We start from the raw sequence: 24,109 nt of genomic DNA, 5'->3' as shown, positions 1-24,109 counted from the left end.
AAACACTGCTGAAAACTTTTAAAGATTACGATTTTTTTATTAATGTGTAAGAGAGACAAGCTAATGTAATCTGGTAATGAGCCAGACCTCATAAAACTAGTGGAGCTCAACTCCCTCCTTCAGTTTTATGGAGGCTGGCTGCAGGTGAGACCGATCCTGATTTACTGTCTCTTCTTTTTCCGCACATCTCATGTTCGATAGACAAAAACGGTGGAGCATGGGTCTACAATGTTTGAGGTTTAACATGGGAAAATACAATGAAATTGGTTTGCATTATAAACAATACTTTGGTAAATGTACAAATGCTACATGATTGCTACTACCAGGGTTGTAAAAGAAACTGACAAGAAGTTACTAAAATAATATGTAAATCCTAATGTCAGGAATAGGAAATTTATGAATTGTAATTTAAAGAAATTCAGTATACTGTAGTAATGCATTCTGGGAAATGAAGTGTTTAGGCATTCTTATTAACTATACAACTACAATGATTTATTAGAATTAAATTACTTCTATAGTTGTCTGTCTGTCCTCAATGTTTTTTAAATGTTTATACCGAGCAAAAATTCTAAGTCTGTCTTGGCGCCATTGCCTTAAATTTCACTTAATTTTCATATGATTTCCTTACATTCAAATTCGAATTGGAATCCTGTTAGCTACATTCAAATTCAGAAACCGAATTATAGTTGAAAAGGCATTTACGGTTCAACTCTAAATAGACTATAAACACATATATTCATACAGCATTTGTCGTGTTTAAATGGCACATAAAATATGAATGATTTACCTCAAAAATGTTTGAGCGGATTTGAAGGATTTATCGTTATGTCAGCAGAAATCATCACTCAGAAGTTTGGAACAACCCCAAAGCCAAGGGTTTTTCCTGCTAAGCATAATATAAGACAAAATGCTACGACCACTACAGTGTTTGAACGAATAAATATCATTAACGGTTATACTAAGAACCAAGTGGTCTCGTGATATTCGCCACAACTGTTATAAACAAACTAATCTGAATATGACACGATTCTGAAATATTCCTACCCTTTAGATATAATTTTGATATCCGTTCACTGACACTTTACATTTGGTTAAAACGAGATATTTTGACACTAGCTGTTAATTTATTTAAAATAATAAGCGCTTCAAATTTAAATGCACGCACAGCATGTATGGAACCTGGTTGTTAAACTGAAAACCGCATGCATTGAATCTGAAAATAACATGAGCATTTGTCGCCATCTAGTGGCAAAAATCAGAAAAAAATAACTATTTGACTGAAGAAATCCACAATGTATACTATTTATTGGGCCTGGGGGTAAATATAAACAAATACCTTAAACATAACGATGTTAGCTAGCTTTTGTCTACTAAAAGGCGGCGAAAAAAGGTTGATGCTTCTACAAGCAAACAAATAGGGTACAAGCTTGCAACGACTGTTGATCCTTTTCTGCAATATTAAGCTCAACAATGCATTCCAACCTTGTCAAACATCAAACCAGCAATTCCTTTTCACGGCCAAATTTAGATCACAGACAGGACAACCTGTGTTTGCTGAGAGGTCTGATATTCTTGAACAAGACCTGATGAAATATGACTCTGCTCCTTACAGCGAGGCCTGGTAAACAGTTCCGTATTCAAATTCTCCTGCTCTGCAACTCTTCCTACTGACAGCCATTGCCACAGGCCAAGATCTCTCACAAAACCGATGTGCACTTCAACATGGTGTGTTCACAAAAAAGAAAAAAAAATGTCAGATGGACTGAAACTGTTCCGAACACTAGCAGAAGAGAGGGAGAGACGTAAAAAACATTCTTAAGGGCAGAGATAGGCTGTCTGGTCACATTTAGAGACTGGGTGTCATGGGAAAATAGCGCCACCAGACAAGTTTGTCCATTTGGATTCATCTACCTCGCCTGGCTGTGGCTGCACCGTTCCTGGGGCTATAACGGAGGAGGTACGGGATAAATGTGACCTACCGCTCATAGAGGGCAGAGCTGCCGGTGTGCTGTCTGTCAGTCGACCTGTGAGCATCACATCAGACATCAGCACGCACATAAACACGCAGCATTGTAAAATAGAAGGATGAGTAAAGGATGTCATCTAACAAAAGTATTTAGATTTGTTTCTCAGATGTGTCTGAGTTTATATATACTCCATCAAGAACTCAAGTGAGGTGGCCAGCTGCATAAAAATAAATTTTTCAATGATTTTAACTATAGATTGGTCCAGATATATATCTTGGATGTAGCTATTTTAAATTCAATGACTCATAAGTCATGTGAGAAAAAAAAAATTAAAACTACTTTTTAAATGTTTGATCAGTAAAAATAGTAATATTTTGAATATTACAATTGACAATAAATATTTTGTAGTATTATAAATGTCTCTGCTGTCACTGTTGATACAATTTATTTATACAGTATTACTATTTATATATAAATATATAAATAGTATATACTATACACACACACACTATTTTAATCCAGCAAGGTTGCATTAATTTGATCAAAAGTGACAGCAGAGAAATATATAATGCTACAAAAGACTTATTTTAAACTGTCATAATATTGTGTGATATTCTTTACTGTTCCTTGCTCCCTAAAAAAAATCTGCTAATTTGTGACATTGACTATGTATACTTTTGTTGGAACAGAACAAAATATATTTGGCACATTCTCAAATCATTAAAAGCCCAATCAAAATGAACAGAAGCTGAAAGTGAAATATCATTTTCGAGGGTTTGTTTAAAAAAAAAAAAAAAAAAAAAGACCAGTATAAATACTCACAGGCCAGTATGGTTTTCATTTTCCAACCAATTCTATACAAATTAATGAAGTCTACATTTAGTGAATGACAGTAAAAACAAAAATCTAAATCTAATAAGTTTAATTTTAAGGAGATAATCTGCATTTTATTATAGGAGTGCATTTGTTATATGTAAACAGATTACACCAGATAACAGATTGTTACAGTATATTCCATATTAAAGGGACAGTTCACTCAAAAGTAATTCTTCTGAGATAACTCCATCTGAAATTGGATATTAAGACACTGGGAGACAGACTAGTGCTACAGCAGGGCAAGGTATATATAGAAGACTGAAATGACAATGTATGCTTATTTGGTCTAAACTGTATTCATCACCAGTCCTCTCAAAACACTTTCTTGATGGATCCTTATAGAGAGAACTGAAACGAAATAGAGAGATGGGTGGAAATACATATTGTGCCCTGAAAATGACTATATACTGAGAAATCTAGCAGCAAAGAGCGATTGTTGTTTTTACATGACACAAATGATACTGCATTGGCATCCATACTGTCACAATTTACCACCATTTCCTCAATTTATGCCATCCTTGGCAGGTCGTACCCTTATTCAAGCATTTCATTCACATCTTCAGACAATTAAAAATACACCAGTCTAGTCACGTTGAATCAGACGTTCCGGTTAGCTGAGCTGAGATACTTCATAGAAGTAAGCTCCCAACATCTTGGTGCCCTGAACATAGTTGGATCTGTCAAGGCAAAAAATGTAAAACATGCCCATTAACATTTTCAAGCTCATCTATCCGATAAGAAGGTCTTATAAATAAGATTGTCCTATGAGAGCAATGATTACCAGCTATCATATGCATTTGCAGTTTCGCAGCCATCCCTAAATAACAAGACATAGCTATGCGTAAAACATTACCTGTTGAGTTTCTCGTTTTGTGAGTGAGCCCCGTCGTCAGAAGAACCGACAGGCAGCAGCATGACATTCTGACCGGTTGCTTCTTGGAAGGTTAGAGTCACCGGGATACTTCCTCCCTCACGGGTCAGATCAGGCTCCACGCCAAATACTAACATCAGGGAAAGATCCAGAATTACATGAAACCACAAATGAATTGTGTTTAGAGGGAATGAGAAGGAAAGAGGTCACACTGATGCTTTGACAAGACAGACTCATCAAGGAAAAATCAGTCAAAAGTAAAATATGTCATTCTGTATTTCGTTAGACGACAGGTTTATGAATGTTTCTCATTACACTGCGGTGTACACGAGCTCTCTGTCAGAGAGAAGAGAGCAAAGCTGGTATCAGTGTATCGATGCTGTGAGAAAAGAGTATTAAAACCCTTATTATAGATATTTCAGAATTGATAAGTTTTCAAACATTATATGCAGTATATCAATTAATAGCTGCTTTTTTTTTAAAAAAAAAAAAAAAAAAAAAAGAAAAAAAGATCATGCCTAATAGGAAGTAAAAATGAAACTATAATAGATTAAAATTGATTTTACAGCACACTTCTGTATGTGAACTTCTGGTATTTCATGTGAATGTAGACTGGAATTACACTCTTATATCTACAGTCATACCATAAGTTGAGTCTTACCAGTCTTCATGGCCTTTCTGCCAGCCATGTAGTGAGGATGGTTAAAGTCAGACACCCAGGCCTTGGCTCCATGACCCATGTACACTTTCAGCTTGTTGGGAGTTTGCAATTCTGCAAACTTCTTCTCCACATGGGTAATTACCTATAAGAGAAGCCGCACATGTGAGCAAAAGCACGTCTGTAGCACAACTGTCATGTCTGTAAGGTATGTAGATGATCGTTGAGATTAGATAAGATAAAAACCTGTTTCTCCACCACTTTGGGATCCATATCAGGCACCAGGCGGATAGAGAACTTGCCAATGACCTTGCGGGGAATGACAGTTTTTGCTCCTGCCTCAGAGAAAGCTCCCTCTATGCCATGCAAAGAAAGGGATGGGTATCTCCAACGATGCATCAGAATTTGCTCCTGCATAATAAACCAATATATTATCTGGCTTTATATACATATAACAGAGCATAAAACATGAATTTATATAAATGTCAGCAGCATTATTAAAAATGTCAATTTTTTAAACATGTTTGTTTATAAAAAAAAAAAAAAAAATCATTATTGCAATAGCTTAGAATAAATTAAATTAAATAAATTAAAACCCCTATTTGAGTCAGTTTATTTTACTAACATTGATATTAATTTTGTTGTTATTTTGAAATTACATTTTATTTTTATTTTTTTATTTTTTTTCATTTTAATTTGAGTTCATTTAATTTTTTTGTGCGTTTCAAAACATTTAAGCTTTAGTATTTAGCTTAAGTTATTTTGGTACTTTAGTATTTTAGTACTAATTGAAGCTAAACTAAAATGGGAAATATATGAGATATGTACATATACATATACATATATAATGTGAAAAGATGGGGTCTACCTTTGTGTCATGCAGCAGTTTGCCTGCTCCAACATCTTTGGCGTATTCTTCCATGTCAAACTCAATCTTTTCGTAGAGCTTCTTCTCTTCATCAGTCAGTTTAGCCACATGGTCGTTTATCCCTGGTATTCCAATTTTACCCTTGTTATCCACCAAAGAGCCTTAAAAATTTCAAAGCAATAATGGTACATAAACAAACACAAATCCTTTAAAATGGTTCATCATTGCGAGTTGAGCTAATCAATAGGAAATCATTGACAACTGCTCTAAACTTAGAGGTAGCTTAAGAAGGTCAACAAGAGAGATTTCCCAGTGTAATCAAACACAACCAAGGAAATCCCTGTCATACATTTTTATGACCAACCTACTGACCCTCTTTCTACCTAAGGAACATGTAGACATCGGTCTCACCCATCAGAACTATGAGGTCAGTCATGGCCTCATGAACGGATCCTCCAAAGACGCCAGAGTGAAGATCTTTATCACAGCACTCCACCTGGAAACAGAAGACTGGCTCTTGTTAATCAGATCTTACATTAAAGAACGTTTAAGTAACATTACATGATTTGAACATCTTTTTTTTTTTTTTATAACCACTATATGCATAATGTTAGTATATTCACACGTGAAGTCAAGAGTTTAACTTGAAATACCACTGCTACAAATCTCAGGTTTCTTTTGACATTAAAGTCACAAAATAGCTCCTACCTCAACAAAGAAGTAGCAGATTCCTCTCAGGCCGTAGGTAATGCAGGGCTTGGTCTTCCCCAGCCAGTAGTTGTCAGAAATGCAGACGTAGTCCACATCCTTAAAGAAAGTGTCTTTGCGAGAGAAAACCAGCTCGTCCAATCCTTCTGATCCAGACTCCTCCATTCCCTCAAAGCAGAACTTTATATTGATGGGCAGTTCCTGTGATCAAGTACATTTCGTTTTTAGTGCAAAATTCCATTAAACGAAAGGCTTCAAATAAAAGACTTTACATAGTGTTTTTTTCAGTCAATATAAATATATAGATCCTATAAATGTGAAAACATTATTCTAAAACTTGTCATAAAGGATAAGTGTTCTATTATTATTTGTCATGCATCATAAAAACACTGCATAACATTACAGTTAAGCTTACGGTTAATTAAATTAGCTTGACAAAAGACTTTTTAAATGATGATCAAAGATCATAACACAACCTTTGCACTGTTCTGCTGTCTGCAAACAGGGAGCTTTAAAAGCAGTGAGCGCTCAATCAGGTGATAATGATTGAGAAACTGAGGTAAATCGCTTGATAAGGGGAGGACTGTTTGCGATGCAAATTGATTTTCAGCACAGTGATATGCAGTGTTGGCCTCAGTTGTTCCTCAGTTTCAGTCACACTAGGTGCACATATAACTGCAATTTTTAATTTACATTCTGTATTGTTTAAATGTAAAGTTACTTTAACCAGATTAAGTAATGCAGGCAGTGCTAAACATCTTGATATGGTTGTACTGTTTGAAATACTTGAGGACTTTGCACTAGTGTTACAGGCTTAATAAGTAAGCAGACGGTATCATTGGGAAGAAAGTACAGTGTTTGCACCTGTCCAATCTTCTGATAGGCCTCAATGATGTTGAACCAGGCTAACACAGGGCCTTTATCATCCGTAGATCCACGTCCGTACATTTTACCTAAATGAGCCACAGTCAAATAAAATGTCATAAACTGTAATGATTATAAAGCATTTCTATCTACCAATCTCAATTCAGCAAGCATTTTACAGTACATATCAAAGTGCATATGAAGCCCTCACAGATACATGGTCTTGGTATTAATTTAACAAAAACTATAGCTTTATTGCAGATGTAATAGATTACTAGTGAATTACTACACACACACACAAAAGGCAATTTTAGAGAATCTTGAAATTTGAACCTAGTAGTGAAATTTTGTCAGAAAAAGAAAAGAAAATAGATTAAGGGGGTTAAATTTGACCGATCTGAATGTGCTACATAAAACAAGAAATATTAACAGTTTTAAGGATGTTCAAATCAAAAATTAATACTTCGGTTTCCTTACGAAGAATATACATTTGTCCCAGCTTTAAAAAAAAAAAAAAAAAAAACCCTATGGGAATCAGCTGACAGGTCACAAGGCTATCCTCAAGTGTCAGATCTATCTCAGCAAAAAGAGACAATAGGATTTGTCTTGAAATCTCTTTGGGCTGGAGGGACACAAATGTAACATGCTGAGTCAGTGAGATTTCTTCCTTTTTTGTGTCAATAGCCACACGCTTGCAGGGCAACAAAAAAAAAAAACCTTTCAAAAAATGCTAGTGGTGACTAATTTTAGCCAAATCAAATGTTAAATATTATCTGGAGGGAACACTGCTTGCTGTATTCCACAAAAGGCAAATCAATTGGAAAACCTCATTTCGTATTAACCGGTTTCTTCCATACACTCAAAGCCTTCATTAATAAATTGACGCTAGCATCAGTCTCCTCAACCCCAAGAGAACGCTACTGTACACCTTATTTAAAAAAACAATGACTTGTGTGCGCACACTCATACCATCTCTTTCCACCAGAGTGAAGGGCGGTGAGTCCCAGCCATCCTCAATGTTGGCTGGCTGCACATCCAAGTGCCCATAAATGCACACAGTCTTCTTGCCTGGGTCTGAGCCAAGTCTACCCAAAATTATTGGAGGAAGAGGGATCTCTTCACCACATGGCAACTAAATTACATCAAGAAAAAGGCGATGCATTAAATATTTTAAATCATATCTGTGTATCAACTTTTTACATTTTTGTATTATCTCAAGACATAGGAGCCAACTCTTACAAGTTCTCAGAAAAACAATAGCATATTTGGAACAACATTGGAAAATGATGAAATATTGGGTGGAACCACCAATTAAGGCATATAACCTTTCACTTTCGAATGATCCTTAGTTTGGCAGATTTAAAAGCATAACTACACAACTGCAATCCTGTAGGGCATGTGACACACGCAGTCACACGGTCAACCACAAAAATGACAAGCAGGAAGCAGCGTTTGATGTTTGAGCTAAAGGCTGTGATCACTAAAAATTCCAAAGCCTGACATCAAAAGAAAAAGAAAATCTAATTCCATGACCGGAGATTCATATTAACTGTGATTTTTGAAGAAAAATGAAACACCTTCTGCATGCCGATGTCAACCAACTCCACAGTTCCCCCCAGTCTCTCAATGTCTTTGGCTGCCATCTCCATCATCTTCTTGATTTCTCCTCGTTTGTCTGGCCAGGCAGACACACTCTGTACAGCAACCCACTGAGCCAGGCGCTTCAGACACAAGGTGTTCACATTTCCATTAGAAAACATATTCATGTCATCAAATGTTTTGAATAACACACATGAAAATATATAAATAAATATATAACTTTAAAAAAAAATCTAAACTTATCTTAGCTAAAAGTATACACGTTTTCCAAGTTTTGGCTATTTGATATAATACAATATAACGTTAGTAAAGAAAATCTCAGTACCTCAACATACTCGTCCTGGTGCTCGTCGACGTATTTGAAGAGAGTTGGAAGATAAGACATTGCTGCACAGTGATCCAATCACTCAGTGACAGAAGAACTGACCTAAAAGAAAGGAAAATCGACATGTGATGAAAGTTTTTTTCTTCCAGAAAGGAAAATAAACTCCTCCCAACTCTGTAATTGCTGACAAACCAAAGTCATATTCCACACAGAAGAGCTGAGAGACGTTGCGCAATACAGCTATATTACAGGATACGATGTAACATTGCCTGTCTTTTGACAATATCGATCTAAACCATCGTTTTAACTTTATAATTGATAATAATACAAATATTTCGCTAACTAATAAAGCTCCTATATTCGTTCACCGAAATTCATTAAATATAGCTTGCAATGGCTAACAACTGCATACTTACTGAACAAAAACAGTTTAACGTCTTGAAGTTAACTAAAATTGAACTGCTCTGTATCTCTTTATAAGAGTGGTGTGTGAAGAACGCCACCAAAGCAGCATCTCATGCGTTCAGACAAGTGTAATGGCTTTCAAAATAAAGGTCCGAGTGAGGTAGGGGCTTTACTGTACACATTTAAGCAGCACGAATGTGAATGTCACTGCATTAGACCATAATAAATTAAACCAAGAGGAATTTCTCACTTTTATTTTTTATTATGAAGAAAAAATGGCCATTGGTTGACATCAACTCAACAATTAAATGTTTCCATTAAAAATGACATTTGATGCAGTTTATTTTCAGATTACATTTATAAATTAATTAAATTCAGATATGGACTGCAATTAATTCTGCATTTATGTATTGGGAGAATATGACAAGATAAAGGCATTTTGACAAGTTATTGTTAAGCATTCACTGGAACCCTAGATTTATTCTTATAATCATCCCACATATACATCATGCATATATGCTATCTGACCTCACCTGAAAAGTGAAATCTCAAATTAGAAAAGAGTCATGAAAGAATTTAATACTGACGGTTGGCAAGGCATTATTTTCATTATTATTAGTCATTATCTTCAGTTTAAAGTTAAAGGGACATAACTTCAGCAACCATGTTTAAACATCTTAAGAACATTAAAAATAAATTGATGATACATGATGATAATGCAAATTACAGATATCCATGCCCGAAAGCTCATTTGTTCATTTTTGAAACCGTATGTTTTTAATAGGGCTTGCACAGACTAGTCGAGTAGTCGAGTGATCGACTACAACCTCTAGTCGGTGCAGTCGGAAACAATCGACTACTCAACCATGCATTAACCATAATGCATACAAAGAGTTTTCAAGTACGACGTGAATTTTAGGATTACAATATTGCATGGAGCTGTTACTTTCTATGACCTTATATTGTTGCATGTAAGATTAAAACATGCAATGTAGACCTACTAATTAGGGTTGTGCCTGATGCCGAATACCTTATTCTGAATGGCTCGGATAATGGCTTCAAAAACGAATAACGGATAAGAAATAATTCTGCCTGAATATTCGGCTGAGGCTGGCACAGTCCGGTGTTTGCTAGATAACAGTTGAACCAGGGGATCATCGCAATATTATACACAGACCTCTAAAGTCACGAGTGTGAAGTGAATGAATGTAAACTTTATGAGTAAAAGGAGCACAAATCAAACACAGCATTGCTGTTGCCTCTCCATGGATCTCAGAAATCAGAGCTTGGCAAGAGTAATATCACCTATAATAATACAGCATACACGTTCTATTATTTGCATATATTTAAAAAGCAATGATTTAAACCTTAGGCTATGATATGATACTAATGAAAGGAATAAGCAAAGTGAGCTCACCAATTAAACAGCAGCTTTGCGCGTCTCAGTCGCTCAAAAACCAAACCAGTTTTCTCTCAAGAGTAGGTTAATAATCAACTTAGATACAGATACATTTTCTATTTTGCCTACATGTTTGCATCTTTATCTTTTACTGGTTTGCACGGCACACGCACATTTGGTTAGAGCAGTTCATATAAAGACTCGCTTAAAGAGTTCTGCTTAATGAAAATGTGCACACCGAATTGATTTATTAGTGTTCAAATGATCACTAAACGTTAGTCATGACATCTCGCTGCATGCATGATAAATATTATTTTGGAAATGAATAATTATTTTAGTTTAACAAGACATACTTGTTTAGTGATAACTATAAGAAAAAAAGATATTGTCATAACAGTCTTATCAAGTAACTGTACGACGTTATATACAAATGCAAAATAGATATATAAATACAAAAAAGTGTGATTGTTACAGATACAAATTCAGATACAAATACTGCCTTTACATGAAAATTTTAATATGTCATAATTATAAAGTGTTGACAATATACATATGTAATTGTTGCATAAGGCTATGAATTAATTTAATTTACAATACAAATGAAATTGCATGAACCACGAGTAGTCCATTAACTAGAGTATTTTTTAAATATAAAAATCGACTAGTAGAAATGTCTTGTAACCCCTAGTTTACTAGATAAGAATGTTTGGACTGTGAGTGTGTGCAGTTTACATTGTAGAACAAAATGTAAATGTATCATCAAGTTATGTTTGCATGTTAGCGCTGTAATGGTAAATTACAATTTAGAAATACAAACAGCAGAATCACAAATAACGTTTATTCATCCATTTAATGTACAGCGACATTGTTAGAAAGACAAAATTATAGAAGACTGGTGACCATAACTGCAACAGTGTAAACACATTTACATATCAAACTGAAATCCAAAACGAGAGAATTTAATAGTCCAAATGTCCATACTGCTGAATGCTCAGATCTTGTCCAATGTTGATGAAAAGAATAAAATCGCAGAAACTAAATAAAAGCAAAGAGATCAGTATCTGTATTTGGTTGAGTAATCTTTAGGGGACACTACAAGACCTCGACCTTTTCTCGCCCCTCTGTAGACAGTCTCAACTATGTCTATCATCTCCTGCTTGTCTTCCATGGTCCAGTTTATCTTGTTGTTGTTGCCAGTGCCAAGATCAATCATGATGTGCTTGTTCCTGAAACAGATGAGCAAATGTAGAAATGTGTATTAGCATAAATATGCACTGTTAAACTACTACAACCATTAAGTGAATGTTTACATGAGTAATGGTAAATCAGAGCATGTCAATCCACAAGAATAAAGGATTTGTAGAGTTCACCACTAGGTGGAGACAACTCTCCATTCTGTGCTTTTGGGAAAGAAAACAACCAAGTCTAGATTGTTCCACATACAATTCCAGGGTTAAAGCAAAAAATAAAAAATCCAGAGCCTGAACTTTTTTTCCACGGCCGGGGCCGGGCAGCACATGGAAAGTATGCAATGACTTTGGCAACTTTAACATTTGAAAGGATACTATGGCAAAGTTATCGCTTTCTTTATTCAAACAATTTTTTTCATGAATATATGATTGAACTGAACAATGAAAGCTGCATCATAGACTTGGAAAACTATATCACTGCTTATCAACACTATGGGGGTTACAATACAGAAAGATGAGACAAAATACAGATACTTGGTCCAGTATAACGACAATCTTTTATTACTGTTTTTAAGAAATTTTCAATGACAAAATATCTGTCTTAATTACAAAAAGTTAAATACTGCAGTTGTATTTAGAAACATTTGAACTAATCTAATTAATGATTGTAATTAATGATTATTTTGGTAATCAAGTAATCTACTAATTATTTTGACAACAGAGTAATCTGATATTTTTTAGTAACACAAACAGACTCAAGTAAAAACCAGGCTTTAGTATGACTACTTATATATAAACTAACTTTATATACGAACGCAATAATAACTGGCTCAAATAAAATACAACCAAGTAATTACTTATTAATTATATTGAACAACACTGTTAAAATACATAATGTAAATCACAATGTACAATACATGGCATATTTAGACATAGATGTATTCTCCTGTGTTGGCAGAGTTGATTTATGTAATGAATCTAGTGAGATGCAGCTTTTCCAGATGCAATTCATACTCGCTGCATATACGGAGAAAGAGTTTAGCCCCTTTCACACATACAGTCTTTACTGGTAAATTACCATTAACAGATCATGTGTGAACAGGACCTTCTCAAAATTCCCGGGAAATATGTACTGGCAATTAAATCGTTCTTATAGAGATAACATGATTACTCTGATCAGTTTACAAAGCTCATAATTAGCTTAGTTATAATTAGCTTTTCTATGTAGCTATGCACTAGATGGACATCTTTGGCCATTGCGCCTCACAGCTTTTTGTCGTGGCTGGGCTGTGACTCTGAAATTGTATACTATTGTGTGCATCTCGTGTTTATAAGTGCAAAACATTCTGATTGGCTAGTAATGTTAGTTTGGCTGAGAGTGAAAGTGATCCTCTCATACCATTGGTAGGCAAACTCATGGACTCGAAAGTGATATTAATCAAAAAAATATATTTTTAAAATGTAGGATAATTTTTTCCGCAACCAAACGATGCACGCCGGAGATCCATCATGGTGCCGGAGAACTTTTAAATGCGTAGTAATACATTGATTATTTTTCTCAAAATTCTTGGTGTATCTTCCAATAAGTCAATGAGTATATCTGGGACGGCATGATTACTCCTTTAAATAAAAGATCATATGTGAACCTGGACCACAAAAGTCCCTGGGGTATATTTTATAGCAATTTCCAAAAAACACTGTATGGGTCAAAATTATTTTGTTTTTCTTTTATGGCAAAAATCATTAGGGTATTAAGTAAAGATCATGTTCTATGAAGATATTTTGTAAACTTCCTACTGTGAATATATCAAAACATAAAGGGATAGTTTATCCCATTATCTGGCTAAATGGAGGTCTTACTGATTTGGAACGACATGAGGGTAAGTTAGTAATGACTTAATTTTGATTTTTGGTTGAACTATCCCTTTAATTTTTTTACAAAATTATTAATTCCAAATTTTCAAATAGTTGTATTTCAGCCCAATATAGTCCGACCCTAATAAACCATACATCAATGGAAAGCTTAAGACTGGTTTTGTGGTCCAGGGTCACATATGTTGAAATGCTGACTGACTTGGCTCAATACTACGGATAAACCAACTGTCTGTAGTTATTATACTGCTTGAGGACTCACCTGAAAAAGAACATGACTGTGCAAGGATCATACAACTCATACATCTTGTTGAAATCTGGCACTTCTGTGATATCCACAAGATAAATGACTGCAAAATTCTTCACCTGAGGGAACAGGTGATATTAGGCACATACAACAACACAAAATACATAATTATTCCCAAAACATTGATGCAATGAAGGTTACAAAACATACTTATACACTAAATTCCAGCGGATATGAGCTGTTAACGTTCAGATCGGTGGTTGAATAAGTTAGTAGGACACTGAAATACCTTTTCGGCGATGCTGTACAACACTTCATCCATCTTCATACACGTAGGGTCCCAATCGTGGCCAAATCGGATAACAATAGCACGGTCTTCCTCTGATAAAATAGCCTGGTCCACTTGCCAGCCATTGTGAAGATGAGGGAGCATGTACGACATTTTGATGGATTTCCAAACACACTTCTAAAAAAAAAATAATAATAATAATAATAATAATAATAATAATACAAAGTCACAGTTGTTATCAAATTCATTTGCTTGAGAACCTCACGTACTGGGTTAATAAACTCTTCAGACGTTCTCAGAATCAAGAAATACGAATTGTTTACATTTCACACATTGGGTTTCGCGTTAGCAATTAGCTCAGAATTCTAGAAAACAATAGTCGGTTTCTTCGGTGAAATATTGGAGTAATGAAAAAGAAAAAAACTTTAAATGCAAATGCAATCCTTACCTCACAATTTAAATGAAACCTGCCGTGTAGATTATGAGTGTTTTCTGAGCGGTTCTGGGTTTATTAGTAACGCAAAACACGATGTAACCGCAACGATGGCTGCTAGTGGACAGTGCGTCCAGATATCATCATCGCCATCTGCTGGATTGGAGGAAGCTGCTTCGCTCTGAAGTCTACAAATAGAAATCTTTCAGTCAAATGTATAGATACGTCAATTCAATGTTTAAATTATTAGAATGCATTCAAAGAGTCATTAAATAATTAGATGTGTCAGCCTTATTATTTATTATTATTTTTAACCTTATTATTACTTATTAAGTATTGCCCATAATCACAAATAAATATGCACATCAAAGTATTATGGCAAATACTTTGATATTTTATTATAATTACCATGTACTAATCCAATGTAAACTAATTTTAATTGAATGTGCAATGTTTATATATATATATATATATATATATATATATATATATATATATATATATATATATATATATATATATATATATATATATATATACATAACTTTTATAACTTAATGTAAAATTTAAATCTTAAATTATTTTAAGACAATTTAAAATTAACCTGAGAAAGCAAAAAGGTAATTAATTGAAAAACTTTATAAAGAAATTGTGTCCATGGGCTTCATGTTCAACATTGTAGGTGTACTAATGTATTAAGGAAAATATATATGAAGAATTTATTTGTAAAAACAGATAACTAAATTTTTTACAATTTTCAAAAATCATGTTTTTCATTGTGCATTCCAATAAATCTTTATCAAACATTTTGATTAGGTTCAAAGATAACTAATACAGCTAACCAACACAATAAAACCATGATAACTTAATTAAAAACATGGTTTTGAAAAAAACATTAGAGTTATGTTTTTGCAAATAAGCTCTTCATATCTTGATCTATCAAAGCAGACATGTTCATCAGGATTTAAGATGCACTTTCCTGTGAACATTTATACACATTTTAACCTAAAATTACAAAATATTAATTCTACGGACATTTAAACCTTAACAACCTTTATATTTACCAGTTAGAACATCCAAAGGGTTTTTGCAGTCATATATCTCATGACAGAATACTCTTTAAATTTAACAGGCAGCATGAAGAATGTCCGCAAGCAAATGTGTTAAAAAATTAAGAACATTTAGTTCTTTAGATCTTCAAATAATACCTATGATCACAATAATAAAGTTATATTTATTGTCCCCATTTTAGTACTGTAAATAAATACTTATTTAAATAAACTGCATACTAGTTAACTTATACATTTTATACTCTGCTAATGACATTTCAGTTCGAGAAAATGGCCAGTACTGCATATAATCGTACAACTGAAAAAAGTGCACTTGTAAGTATGTATATACGCTCTAATTTATTTACACAAATTTTGTAAGCTTAGATGTTGTGGTTCACTATACTGAATACTGAACAGGGGGAAATAAAACAAGAATCTCTACAAGATTGTCTACAAGATGCTTACAATCATTATACAATTGAAATGAACTGCAACGCAATCAAATTCCTCTGCAAAGCACCACACTTTAGCAAGTATCAGCTGAGAGGATGTCACTTAGGTAGCTGCATTCATTCATATTACAAGAGAAACCTTTTTTGGCAAAACAATCTGATCAAAAATAATAATTTGAATATACCATATTTATAAAAGTATAAGGCAAGCAAAATAGAAATTTAACCATAAATGCAATTGATTAACAGAAAGATACCTGGTCTAAAACAAAATAGAAACCAGTAACTTCATAAACTTACATTACCAACAAATATATAGAGGATATGTCACCAACAATAGTTTATGACATTTGGCAAATATGAAAAGGATATTTCACACAAACATTTTCAACCCTAGAGCTATAAATGGTCTACAAACATCTACTTGAATGAATCTTGTATGAAGTGATGCATCGTTGAAAGATAATGGATGTATGCTTTAAAATGGTTAATATGAAACAAAACATGAGTATTCAAACACACCTTTATGAACAGCAGCCAAAAATCAAACACATTTTCGCTCGTTTCAATATCTCAAGTTCTACTTGGTTAACAGTTTAACACTAGTTTCGGTGAGAATGGAACATATTTTGCTTTGCTTCAAGGAATAAGTAGAGGTTTAGGCTCTAAGTAAAATTTGTGTTCATGTCCTCCGTGCCTTTATTACTAACGTGAAGCTACTCTTGGAGGTCCTCCATCTCGGTCTCTGTCACGGTGGTCACCTTCTCTGGCTCAATCTCTGGGATGTAGAGGTTATGCTTCAATTTCATCAGTTCTGCCATATTGAAGCCTAAAAGCACCACAGCCTTAGTTTTCTGAATGTTCTTCATACATCTGGTACGCTTTGAGCTAATCTGCCAAGCAATGTCAGATTTGTTAAGCAGCAAGCGGCTACTCAGGGCAACAATCTCCTTCTTGTGCGGGTAAGGCTGTGTATTAAAGTACTTAGTGACAAACTCACGACGTTCTTCAAAGGTGGACAACTCCATTCCGACAGGATCCAATGCTAATTTTACAGAAGGATCGATTACTACTTCAGGTGTGGGAACAATCAAACCAGCCAGCCTGTCTCGCTCAAGTTTTCTCTTCCTTGCCAAACGTTCCTCCCGCTCTCTCTTATTCGCCTCCATAGCTCCCTTGAAGGCTATTTCCAGACGCAACTTGCTCTGCATCTCTGCTTCCGTTTCTGGTGGCTGTGTGGCAGGAACAGAGGCTTGAACTGGAGTCGGGGTTGGACCAGTGATTTGTTTTGGATGAGCTGGGTATGATACAACTGCTCGGTTTGCTCTGGGAGTAACAGCTAATCCTAAATTCAGTTTATCACTATCCTTGAGACTCTTGGGTGCACTCCGGCATTTAGCCAAGTGGACAATGATGGCCTTGATGGTGGTTTTCCCAGTGTACACACCACCACAGTAGAGGCATTGGTACGATGGGGTTTTAAGTATAGCATGCAGAGTGGGCACAATGAAATGCTTCTCTTTGAGGTGCAGCTGATAGCATTCCTTGTTCAGAAGCTTCTCTGAGCAGAAAGGACACTCAGTGCTGTCAGGATTGGGTGTGGACATGTTGGATGGTGCGGACAGCTTGCCAGTAGCCAGAGGATTGTTGGGCAACATCTTCACAAAAATCAGATCGAGGGAGCTTGTGACCAACGCGAGATTGAGCTCCTTCTCACCCATAATTAGTTTAGGAGCCGTGGTCCTGATGTCGAAGTAAGGGAAAAGCAGATTCCCCGAATCATCAGTATAGAGTCGGTATTCACGCCTCATGAAGTCACAGTTGCTCTTTCGGTTCACATTATGCTCCATCTGGATGTGGTCGACAAGCTGCTTGATGGAGTAGAAGAGCCCCGAACAGAACAAGCAGTTCATGCCATGAAGCAGGTGTTCAAAAACTCCCTTTTCTGAAATCAAGATCTTGCATGTCAGGCATTTCACTGTCTTGTCTGGCATCTTCTTCAAAAATGGAGCACGAGCAGCTAGGCCCACCTTGGGCATTTTGGCTGCCTCTTTGTGAACTTCTGGATGGGACTCGTAGATGTCTGATGGGAAGAGTTCATTACAAATAGGACATGTGATCCACTTCTTGGTTTGCTTTGGGACTGGCAAAGAGGTGTTTGGTTTATTTTGCTGAATAGGTAGGTTGTTCTGGGATGCCGGCATTGGTGGTTTGCTGACTCCTTGTGAGTTATTTCCTTGGACCGAAAGGACCTGCAAAGGTGCAAGAGTGTAGGTGGGCAAGCCATCGACTTTGTTGCCAGTGGGGACCAAATGGCTCAGAAGTGATTGAGAGGTTAACATGGTGCCTCCAGAAGCGGGTTGATTTACGGGCATTCTTGGATTAGCAGCGAGGGACTGAGGAGCCGGAGGCCTAACAGCTGGTACATTAAGGCGAACACCTGGCGGCAAGAAGATTTGGCGGGAAACGGGCTGCAGTTGTGACTGATTAGGTAGACCTACTCTGACAGACACCTGGTTGGGAGGAATGCTACTATGAGCAGGAGGCATGGCAGGTCTGGTAATTTGGGTGTTCTGAAAAGCCAGTGGGACTCCAGGCCTCAGTAAACCCTTAACCTCAGCACTTGCAAGCTGAACCAGAGCAGAAGCTTGAGTTGGGAGAAATTCCTGGCTGGTTCCAGGGGCAGCATTGACTGCAGAACCACCATATTCCGGTCCTTTAATTCCACTAGCAGTCAGTGTAGAAGTCACCGCTGGCTGATCTTTCATCATCAAGACAGCAGGAGTGCTTTGTGTTTTTGGTGCTAGAGCAGGGTACTGTTTCGTACTTTCTGTTTCAAAAATTAGAGCTCTAATATGAACATCCAGCTCCTTGTGCTTTTCTGAGGTCAGAAGATGATACAGCAAGTGTTCGGATGTCTCAGCTGATACGTAACACTTTTTGCAGTAAAATTTCTGAGACCTGTCTCCGAGGGCCACAAGTTCCCGCTCTGATCTCTGCCCTGCATATTTATTCAATGTGGAAGTGTAGTGATAAAGAAGAACATGCTTTTTCACACTATACAAAAGAGTATCTTGTATATGGCATCTTCGGCACTGAAACGTGGTGCCGTTCACAGCCTTTGAAGGCAGCTGTGGGACAGTCTGAGTTTCTAACTTTGTGTCCTCAACATGGAACAATCTGAGGTGCCTGGAGACCACTCTGGGGTGGGCTATAAATGGGCAAGAAGTACATGCTGAAAGCTTGCACAGACGCTCTTCTTCATCATGGTAGCGCTGAACATGGGTTTTGTAGGCATGCCAGGTTTTTGTAGAGAACTCGCATAAAGTGCAGCATAAACCTCGCGTCCGATATTCCCACTAAGGATTGAAAACTCTAGGTTAGTTGCCACTCAATATTCAGAGATGCTCATTATTTAAAAAGTTGTGGCCCAGTAAAGCAGAAGTAATTTACTAAAGTAACATTTGAAATTCACCTTCTTTCTCCACCGTCCTTCAAACCCATCAGATAAACTGGGCCAGTCTGTGGCATCAAAAACATTGTCTCCTGGGTAAAATTCCTGGAGTTCCTGAATAACAAAAAGAGAAATAACATTTCAAATGTAAAGACATTTTAAGTAAATGGCTATTTTGATACACATGGACATGGGATTTAAGTTGTAGTCTATTTCATTTTAATTTATACATGGTAATCATACCTGACCCAAATTAAGACATTCTTCAAGTCCAAATTCTCCAAGAATGTTTTTCACTTTTCGTCTTGTTCTGCGGATCTTCTCCAACCCTCTGACTGGAAACTGGTACATCGTCCTAAACCTGAAAGAGAATCACTTTGGTTTCCATTTGATGTCAATATTTTGTGATTTTTACTTTGATTTATTTACCAGCCTTGGAATTATATATAAAGGTGTGTTTAGGTGTATGTCATAACACTTTAACCAATCACTTTTAACATAGGCAAGCAGATTAAAAATTAAAAATTCAATTGTTTGCCATCACTGACTCACTGATTTTAGTTTTTACAGACTGAACAGAAAACACAAAATTCAATATAACTCAAGCAATTCCATTAAAACACGTTTTAACTGTTTGGTAAAAATTATTGCTAGATACAATTATGTAGTCTCTGGATATTGGTAGGCACATGTCCCTAGTGTCCATACTAAATTCCAAACCTTTGCAGCTTTCCATTCTCAGTTTTTGTAGAAACTCTTTGGGTATCATGTTGGCACCCAAATCATTACCATGGAAACCAACAGAGATATACTAGATACTGAATACAGTGTCTGAGCAATGGATCCAAATACATTGCTTTTAAAGGAATAGTCTGGTTGAATTAACAAATCAAAAGAGTGAGCACCCATGAACAAAGCATAAAGCACTTGATATTAAATCTTAAGTTAATCGACATTGGAGATAAATGCTTGCATAAACCCTTAGGGTAACCCAAAGCAACAAACTAATAAATGGGAATATTTATTTATATATACTCAAGACAAAAATTACAATGTAGTCACTAATCTCTTACATAAGTGTACATTATTACATTTCGTTTGCGACTGCATTTATTTATATAAACACACATATTGTTTTAAAGGTTTCCAAAGTTTTAACAATGTTTATTTCTATTCTACAAAATGGAACTAAAATAATAAACGTAATAACAGTATTAGTGAATTATAGTTATATGGTATATCAGTATATGAAACCACACTCTAAATATCTAGTTGTGGTAAAAAAATAAAATAAATAAATAAATAAATAAACCTTCATAATTCAGGCTGTTTAATATACATTTGAATTTCATGAAAATAACAATAATTTTTAGTGACATTTTTGACAGTTAGATACACACGTTCTCCCTCTCCTCTGTGTGTGTGTGTGTGTGTGTGTGTGTGAGAGAGAGAGAGAGAGAGAGAGAGAGAGAGATAACGATAATTTCATATTATTTCTATGTATTCTTTATTTAATTTAAGATTTTAATTATTTGTGATATTTTATCAAAAATAAAATATCAAAGGAAGTTTGTCACTTTTGATTAATTTCTGACCCTGCATGGTTATCACATCTCCATTACTCAGTTATTAAAATTATATAGAAAAAATTGGCATTCATAAAAAAATGGGAGATGATTTTTCATGAAATAGTGCAAAAGAACATTAACAGTCCTTAATTTTCTTTAGGTAAAATTCTATTATTTTTATTTTATTTTTTTGTGAAGGGGGTTACAGTGTTCTTAATGGGTCATATGTGCTTCACATCTTTGCCTGTTGAACGTGCAGTGATTACGATAACACCACAATCTGATGAATTCAGTACTACAGCAAATTATACGTCTCACTCATGGAGAACTCCCTCGTGTAATTTCTACAACTCGGTATTCTCCAATGTTAGAAACAGACATGCTGTATTTGCATGCTAAATGTACAAATATTGAGAACAAAAGACAAAATGTGACATCTTAGCCCTGCATCAGAAAAATGCAACACTTTCTAACTGCACAAATATGTAGCCTACATTATCACAGCTTGTGAGCACCTTAATGCATGTCTAATTCAAGCTGTTATTATTTATTTATTGCAAGCATAAACTGCGACTGCTGACCAAAACATATCCACACCCGCCAAAACGCACGAAATGTTCGAAACAATCGTCTAACGTCAGTCTAAACTTGCCAAATACCACGTAACAAATGCCCCACCTCAATAAGAATTCGAAAGAACAATTTCAAATCGCAAAACAACTGATTCTACCCGAGAACGCGCGATTCTAAATAACGCAGTGATGTCATACAGTAACCTTTTCGCAGCTCTCGGCTAATGAGCTTCGTTCTACTTCCTGATCATACCGAAGCCGCAACAACTGAACGCAAAAGCTAATGTGCCCACTGCTATAATTGTGAGGACATTACCTTTTTTCAGCGCCACACCGACTCAGGGAGGGGATTTAGCTACTTTCACCAATCCGCGTGCTTGCCAAAACCGATGAGAGAGATGTGAAAGCGGTGTAAGATGCTGAAACAATAACTCTGCACTCTCAACTATGGTAACCAGCAATAAAGAATATTTATTAATATTTGCAGGTAGGACTCATTTATTGTGCTTGCCGTTTTGAGTCGAGAAAATGGCGCATTGAACAACTGGGAAGTGACATCAGGCCATAATTATCATACTGCGTGCCTGGCCAATCGCATTTAAGTTCGCTTGAAATGGAAAAACTTTCTAATGTATTACTCCTGCTGGTTTTCAGTGGTAATCACGTGGGGTGGTATGTCTAACTTTTAAGTTGGACCTAGTATTGTGGTGGTAATAGTTTCATTCTTTCAAATATTCATCATAATGTTGCATTTTCTGAGATGTGGTCTGGTCACGAGAGGGCGCAATACTTGTAATTCACAGGCATAGCCACTAGATGGCCCCTGAAAAGTCAGCTGGTTGCTGAGCAACAGCACATGATGGGAGGGGTCTTGTTGCTGAAGTCATATCACACCACTAGTCTTCATCCAATGGGTAACAAGTAATTTACACTAGCAAAGGCATATGAAAATCGGGTTATAGCTACTTGCAGTGACGGTGCATGTAATTTTATAGAAATTCAATTGTGTTTTTTTATTGTATGACAAAAAGTTAACCTAAAATTCACGTGAAGCAGTTTTTTTGTTTGTTTTATTGAATGTTTAAAAAACGAACATTTTGTTCGCTTTTTTAAAATTTAAAATTATGAGACAATCCAACGTAACTATTTTTAAAAATGATGCATATTTCCGCAATTATGGGATTTTTTGGTTCAGTGACCCGAAATTGTTTCAAATGATGATTGCGATCATCGTAACATGCGTTGTACGTTTCATAACGATGTTGCGCCTTTTATTAAATTAGTTACCAAATAGTTTTTTTATATTTTTATATCTGAGATTTTGTGTGCAGTTATCTAAGGGTTGTCAGGCCATGGGTAATGATAAGTGGCTTTCTTAAAAAAATCTTGAGGATTTTTGGTTTCCTAGTAGCTACAATAGTCTTTACCTAGTAAGTTATGCGATTTATGTTAGACGCGATACAGATACAGTTTTTAGTGTTTTAGAAAATTAATTAATGTTGCTTGAAGAACGAATACTTAAGATTCTTCGTAGTAGATTAAATTATGGAAGCAAAATTTCATTAAAATGTTCAGCAAATTAAAATGTAATTCTTCTACATTATATAGTTCATAAATAAAATGGCGTGGCCAATCTACACATGCCTCATTCACTTTTACTAATATGATTGAGCGTGAGAATACAAGTATGTAAAGAAAGTTCATATTTTTTTGCATATCAAAATACAGTTCTGCAAAACAACATTTGACAAACGATTGAACTAAATGTCCCAAACTAACCACTTAACTCAAAACACAAAAACCCTCTATGGGAGCTGTGCAGTATACATAGCAGCTAGGTGAAAAAACACTTCGTAGTGAATTAACAGTGGGGAAAATATTTATTTGATCCCATGCTGATTTTGTAAGTTTGCCCACTAACAAAGAAATGAAGGGTCTGTAATTTTTAATGGTAGGCTTATTTTAACGTCTAAACTGCATTTACACTGTAGGTCTTGATGCCCAAATCCGATTTTCTGACTATATCCGATTTTTTTGACGACCCGCTTACATCATCTTTTAAAAGTGACCCGTATCCAACACACGCAAATGCACGTATCCGATTAATATCCGATTTATTACCACATATGAATGAGGCCTGAATCCGATTTGAGATAATCGGAATCCATGCGTTTTTTTCCTGCTTACACGTTCACCGGTCATATCCGATCTGTGCCACATGAGAGGAAAAAAATCGGAATTGGGTCACTTGAACCATGCAGTGTAAGAGTGGCTTATTAGAGACAGAATGGCAACCAAAAAACCCAGAAAAGAACCCCACATTATATAAAGGTTAGAAATTGATTCTATAGGATTGAGGTCTGGAGACTGGCTAGGCCACCTTTATGTGCTTCTTCTTAAACAACTCCTTTGTTGTCTTGGCAGTATGTTTTGGGTCATT

The 24,109-nt window shown here is 35.7% G+C and overlaps 3 protein-coding genes and 1 long non-coding RNA gene across 4 annotated transcripts in view; all 4 read right to left on the bottom strand.

The window, feature by feature from the left end:
* The window catches only part of LOC113120099 (uncharacterized), a 39,829-nt gene extending 37,523 nt beyond the window's left edge, over window positions 1-2,306 (bottom strand). The window contains exon 1 of the long non-coding RNA XR_003294546.1: window positions 88-2,306. This is a non-coding gene — a long non-coding RNA (uncharacterized LOC113120099). The remainder of the gene's footprint in view (window positions 1-87) is intronic.
* A 569-nt stretch (window positions 2,307-2,875) lies between these two features.
* LOC113120098 (cytosolic non-specific dipeptidase-like) lies at window positions 2,876-9,266 on the bottom strand. The gene is made up of 12 exons (XM_026289977.1): window positions 9,153-9,266; window positions 8,737-8,838; window positions 8,390-8,533; window positions 7,782-7,944; window positions 6,813-6,901; window positions 5,949-6,149; window positions 5,652-5,736; window positions 5,241-5,401; window positions 4,619-4,783; window positions 4,376-4,517; window positions 3,697-3,844; window positions 2,876-3,520 (listed from the first exon to the last, which is right to left on the bottom strand). The coding sequence occupies exons 2-12, from the start codon at window positions 8,794-8,796 to the stop codon at window positions 3,454-3,456; spliced, it is 1,425 nt and encodes a 474-aa protein (XP_026145762.1). The 5' UTR covers window positions 8,797-8,838; window positions 9,153-9,266; the 3' UTR covers window positions 2,876-3,453.
* Window positions 9,267-11,359: 2,093 nt separating this feature from the next.
* Window positions 11,360-14,741, bottom strand: LOC113120096 (thioredoxin-like protein 4A). Its single transcript, XM_026289975.1, has 4 exons — window positions 14,587-14,741; window positions 14,139-14,315; window positions 13,865-13,968; window positions 11,360-11,766 (listed from the first exon to the last, which is right to left on the bottom strand). The coding sequence occupies exons 2-4, from the start codon at window positions 14,289-14,291 to the stop codon at window positions 11,595-11,597; spliced, it is 429 nt and encodes a 142-aa protein (XP_026145760.1). The 5' UTR covers window positions 14,292-14,315; window positions 14,587-14,741; the 3' UTR covers window positions 11,360-11,594.
* Window positions 14,742-15,961: 1,220 nt separating this feature from the next.
* On the bottom strand, window positions 15,962-22,226 carry LOC113120095 (activity-dependent neuroprotector homeobox protein 2-like). Its single transcript, XM_026289974.1, has 4 exons — window positions 21,986-22,226; window positions 19,773-19,890; window positions 19,551-19,643; window positions 15,962-19,434 (listed from the first exon to the last, which is right to left on the bottom strand). The coding sequence occupies exons 2-4, from the start codon at window positions 19,878-19,880 to the stop codon at window positions 16,792-16,794; spliced, it is 2,844 nt and encodes a 947-aa protein (XP_026145759.1). The 5' UTR covers window positions 19,881-19,890; window positions 21,986-22,226; the 3' UTR covers window positions 15,962-16,791.
* Between the last annotated feature and the right edge of the window lie 1,883 nt (window positions 22,227-24,109).

The sequence above is a fragment of the Carassius auratus genome, chromosome 19, assembly GCF_003368295.1.
Source record: "Carassius auratus strain Wakin chromosome 19, ASM336829v1, whole genome shotgun sequence".
NCBI lineage: Eukaryota > Metazoa > Chordata > Actinopteri > Cypriniformes > Cyprinidae > Carassius > Carassius auratus.
Note: the sequence above shows the minus strand (reverse complement) of the source record. Positions and strands in the feature narration are given on the sequence as shown.